The sequence below is a fragment of the Rhincodon typus genome, chromosome 4, assembly GCF_021869965.1.
Source record: "Rhincodon typus isolate 14 chromosome 4, sRhiTyp1.1, whole genome shotgun sequence".
Classification (NCBI taxonomy): domain Eukaryota; kingdom Metazoa; phylum Chordata; class Chondrichthyes; order Orectolobiformes; family Rhincodontidae; genus Rhincodon; species Rhincodon typus.
In genome coordinates, this window is record NC_063335.1 from 3,131,003 (window position 1) to 3,136,311 (window position 5,309).

General features: G+C 39.3%; 1 protein-coding gene across 1 annotated transcript in view; it reads right to left on the reverse strand.

Moving 5' to 3' along the window:
• The window catches only part of LOC109921548 (regulator of G-protein signaling 22-like), a 104,936-nt gene that overhangs the window by 41,619 nt on the left and 58,008 nt on the right, over positions 1-5,309 (reverse strand). The window contains exon 12 of the mRNA XM_048595621.1: positions 3,995-4,189. Coding sequence (XP_048451578.1) covers positions 3,995-4,189 — 195 coding nt within the window. The remainder of the gene's footprint in view (positions 1-3,994; positions 4,190-5,309) is intronic.

Here is a 5,309-nt window from a genome sequence, read left to right on the forward strand (position 1 = left end):
ACTCTCGGGGACATGGGGTGGGGTGGGAATCCCGGAGTGGGACACTCTTGGGGACATGGCATGGGCTGGGAATCCCGGAGTGGGACACTTTCGGCAACATGGGGTGGGCTGGGAATCCCGGAATGGGACACTCTTGGCAGCGGCACGCTGTAGCAGCAGAGAAGGAAAAGTTGGACTCTCTTTGAGTTATCTTTTTTTAATTTTATTCTAAGTTAAAGTGAATGGTGCCTATGTGTGGCGACGGTACACACTTTTCACTCTTTTTATTTTGAATACATGTGACAGTAAAGGCTATTCTATTCTAAGGAGATAGCCTAGACCCTAACTTTTATCTTATTTAATGGCAAGTGTAAGATGCTGTGCTCCAGATGTAATTCGATTGATTACACTGCATAGCTTTAAGCAAAACACACCTTATTCTTACCTTATTCTTATATAAACAAAAGAAAGAAGTATTGGTATAACTTTAACTCTATTGGAAAACTTAACAAATAATAGATATTTTCACTAACAACTGTTCCAGATTAGTAACATACCAAAAACACACCCTCAGCAAAGGCAAAGTCAATAAAACAGCTTGTCTCACATGCGATCTTGGCGGCAGAGAGAGATCCCAAGTGTGATGATACTATGGCTTTAAGAGGTGTATTTTTTCCTGGTTTCTTTTATATAATGAGAAGTTGAGGCAGAGGTGCCAAACTCTCTACTCCAAAGCCAATGAAGTAAACAGCTTGTGAGGCCTTGGGTTTTTTTTTTCGAGTTGGATCAACAGAAACTGCCTGAATAGGTGTGGTCAAGCTCGCACAGAATCAGAATTTTAGTTTAGCTTTCAGTAGCAATTTCTGGGGTCTTGAAGCTGGATATACAGGCTCTTATTCCTCTCTGTGTTACAGATAAAAGTCAGGGTTCTCTTTCTGCTGCTAGGATTACATGTGAGACAATCCGTAATACTGAATTTCCCTTTGTCAAGGGTGTGTTTATGGGACGTTACTATATTGGAACAATAAATTAGTAGCAGTTAATGTATCTATTATTTTGTTAAGAATTTCGATAGAGTTACAGTTAAGCCAATTCTCTTCTTTTTCTAATTTTGTCTGTATTTTAACTGTTGTGTAAAAATAAAGTGTGTTTTGCTTCATGTCGAGTAGTTTGACCAATCGAGTTGCATTTGGAATGCAACAACTTACATTTACCTTTAAAATAAGAAAAAGTTAGGGTCTAGGCTATCTTCTAGACTATATTTTGAGGGAGCTTGGTCTGGTCCATAACAAATTAGGGCTTCTTGTCGGGATCAACATCTCTAATTCTGGGTTGGGTTTAGGATTATTGGACTCAAAGGCAATGAGTGGTGATTGTAGTTTATTGTTTGTTGCATTCAGTTGGTTTAAACAGGGTGTGCCTTGTGTAATTATGGCTCTTTCAGTTGCTAGGAGTTTCCTGGGGTTGTTAGAAGTCACTTTGGGTGTTTTACAAAATGTAAGGAAGGCGAATCTTTTGGAATTGGCAAACAAATTGAAGTCGGAGTTGCCTGTGTCTGTGAGGAAAGGATAAATAGTTGCAGCAATAGCTAAACATTTACAATTGCCAGGAATGCAATCGGAATCATTGGAAATTGCTAAAATTCAATTACAAATGAAGCAACTTGAATTAGAGGCAACGGCAAGGGACAAAGAAAAAGAAAGAATAGCCTGGCAGAAGAAAAAGTAAAAGAAAGCGAAAAGGAAATGAAACATTTTGAATTACGATTAAAAGCAGACAATAAAGAAAAGGAAAGGATGGTACCTAGCAGAAGAAAGGGAGGAAGAGAGAGTTTTTGAACTTTGGAGATTGGAACTGAAAACTCAAAGTCGACTAGAAATGGTGGAGGTAGAAGTGAAAGGTAGAAGTAATGATGAGGACAGTGATGGAGAGCAATCTCATTGTAGCCAAAGTGGAGATCGGTTTAAATACGTCCAAATGTGGTCTAAGTTTGGGGAGAAAGATGTAGAAGCCCTTTTCATTTCATTTGAGAAAGTGGCTGAACAACTGAAATGGCCGGTGACCATGTGGATATTGTTGATCCAAATGACGTTGGTGGGTAGAGCTAGTGAGCATTTGCACTGTTATCAGAGGAGGTATCTGGGGAAGTATGATGAGATGAAAAATGCCATCTTAAGTGCATATGAGCTAGTACCAGAAGCCTACACACGTTTTAGGAATCTAAAGAGGAAACCTGCTCAAATGTACATAGAGTTTGAAAGGATCAAACAAAGTAACTTTGATAGGTGAATAAAGGCACTGAAAATAGATCAAATATATGATGCTCTTAGAGGGCAATTATTTTGGAGGCATTCAAAAATTCACTTCCTGAAGTAGTGAGAACTCATGTGGAACAGCAAAGATAGCCTAGTGGTACTGTTGGTAGACTATTAATCAAGAAACCCCAGTAATGTTCTGGGGACCTGGGTTCAAATCCTGCCAGGGCAGATGGGGGAATTTAAATTCAATGGAAATCTTGAATTAAGAATCTGATAGTGACCATAAATCCATTGTCAATTGTAGGAAAAACCTATCTGATGTCCTTTATGAAAGGAAACTGCCACTCTTACCTGTTCTGGCCTACATGTTACTCCCCACCCACAGCAATATGGTTGATTCTTAACTGTCTTCTGACCTAGCCAGCTACATCCTCATCCCATGAAAGGAAAATAAAAGTTAGGACTGCAAAATTAGCGGCAGAAATGGCAAATGATTATCAGTTGATTCATAAATCAACATTTGGCTTCTGACATTAGAAATTGGGGAAAAGGGAAATCCTTGGGTGGTAAGGGAAAAGGAGATTACATTGAAGATAGTAAAGATAGTTTACAACAGGGTAAAAAGGAAACCCATGAGGGGGAAAGAGAAGCAAAAAAGCTCAGGTGTTTTCACTGTAATAAAGTAGGCCACGTAAGGTCACAGTGTTGGTGGTTTAGGAAAAAGCACTGGGATGACGGATGTGGGAAAACAGGAGAAGCCAGTGAGTTTTGTTGAAGTGGTAAAGAAAAGCTCAGTGGAAGCTAAAAGGCTGCAAAAGAATGTACAACCTGATCTGGGGTTGGTTGAGAAGATAGTGCCAAATCTCTTTAAAGAATTTACTTGCATGGGTAAGGTTTACTCATGTATGCCAGGAGGAGTAGGAAATGAAATTAAGATTTTAAAAGATACAGGACCAAGTCAATCTTTGATGGTGAGAGAGGAGGAGATATGTAATTCATAAGGAAGGTTGTCAGAAAATGTGGTAAAATGTGGGATTGATGGTGAGAAGAACAATATTTCAATATATAAAATGAGGTTGGAGACTCCGGTGAAAAGTAGTGAAGTGGTGTTAGGAGTAACAGACAAATTCTCAGTTCCAGAAATATAGTTTATCCTTGGTAATGATACAGCTGGATCATTGGTGACGGTGATGCCTACTGTGGTTGAAAAGCCAGCGGAAAATCAGGTGACTAAGGTGTTACAGGAAGTATATTCTGGGATTTTTCCTGACTGTGTGGTAACAAGGTCACAAAGCCATTGGTTGAAACAGGAGGAGAAATCAAGGAGTGGAGATAAGAAAGTTGAAGTTCAATTATCAGAAACTATATTTGCTCAAAGGGTTGAGCAAAAACAAGTAAAGGTGGAGGACATATACGCCTCTTAAAGCCACAGTATCATCACACCAAGCTTTCAGCTGTAGCTGAGAGAGAGGAAGCTTCCACATCCAATTTCAAAACCCAAATAACTTCTGAAAGCTAAATTAAAATACCAGTTCTGCGGGAGCCTGACTCCAGCCATTCATGCTGCTTCTATTCTAATTTTTAAAAAAACACCAGGCCTCACAAGGCGTTTACTTTATTGGCTTGGGAGAGACAGCTTGGTACCTATGGCTCAAAACCTCTCTGCATAAAAAACAGGACAAAACACACCTCTTAAAGCCGTAAAATGGTCTATTTTAAGACTCGTTGAAAAAGGTCTCTGGATACATCAACCGTACCTTTCTGAAACTCGACCTGTCCATTTCAATCATGTGCATCCAAGGAACCAGTAGCACAATGAGAACATATTCCTCCACCTCATCAAACAGTTCTTCGAAAGGTGGCTCCAGATTTTGATAGATTATTTTCTTGCTTTCTGCATCTATTTCCACATCTTCTGGAGATTCGTCAACAATGTATTTAGCAAAAATTAACTGAAACAAGTGAACAAATTGTGAAAAGGTCACTTTATGAATGGGTTTTAGGGTTCTTTAAAACCATTTTTAAAAAGTGTTTTTCAGATGTGATAGGCCGAATGGCCTCCTAATGCACTGTAACAATTCTGGTATTCTAAATTATATTGGCAATTCCTGGATTGCAGAGTCAGTCATAAAAAACGCAGGTCAGTAACTAAAGAAATTTCTATGCTATCTAATCTGGGTTGACAGCTGTTCACCCTCTGCTTAAACAATACAGAATGCAACAATCTTAATTTTGTGCATTTGTTGTGTGATATTGTAGGTTTTATGAAAACTATGATAAAACAGCATTTCTGCTTTAACAATTTGTACATGGGAATTAAATCAACAAAAAGTCTATTCAAGATGAAAGCCACAGTAGGCCACATCTGTTACAACAGCTGTCACCTGGTGCTTGCTATCCTTGGTATGTAGAAACTTCAGAATACTTCCTGTGTACTGTAGGGTCGATATGTGTAGACAGTATCTGCAGCTGTTTTTGCTTAAGGTGTGGGTTGTCATGTTCGATGGGCCGATATAGTCACTGTGGAGAATCAGGATTACTAAGAGTTTTCGGCATTTACTTGTTATACTTGTGACATTCATAAAACTCTCAGACTTTGGAACTGTGGCTTTAAATTTAGGACAATTGAAGGGTGGGGAGGGGGACACATGACCTGTTCTACAGTCTTTCTGACACTAGGAGAGACAATTGATCATTCAAAGTCAAAAAAGTATTCCCACTTGTAAACAACGGCAGTTGTCTCTGAGTCTACAATAAGTCGAACAAGTCTCCTAAAGTCCCATAAAGGTGTTGTTGGTATTGGGTTGTAAGCAGCGGTGCTACAGACTTTTTATTTACCTCTAAAATGAAAGGGAGTTGGGAGCAAAGATAGCTGATTAGCATTTTTATCTACAGACAATGTGTTTCACATTACCATGAAAAAGGTAGGGGAAACCATTTGTGAGGTCAGATATAGTAGGAACTGCAGATGCTGGAGAATCTGAGATAACAAGGTGCAGAGCTGGATGAACACAGCAGGCCAAGCAGCATCAGAGGAGCAGGAAAGCTGATGTTTCGGGCCTAGACCCTAGA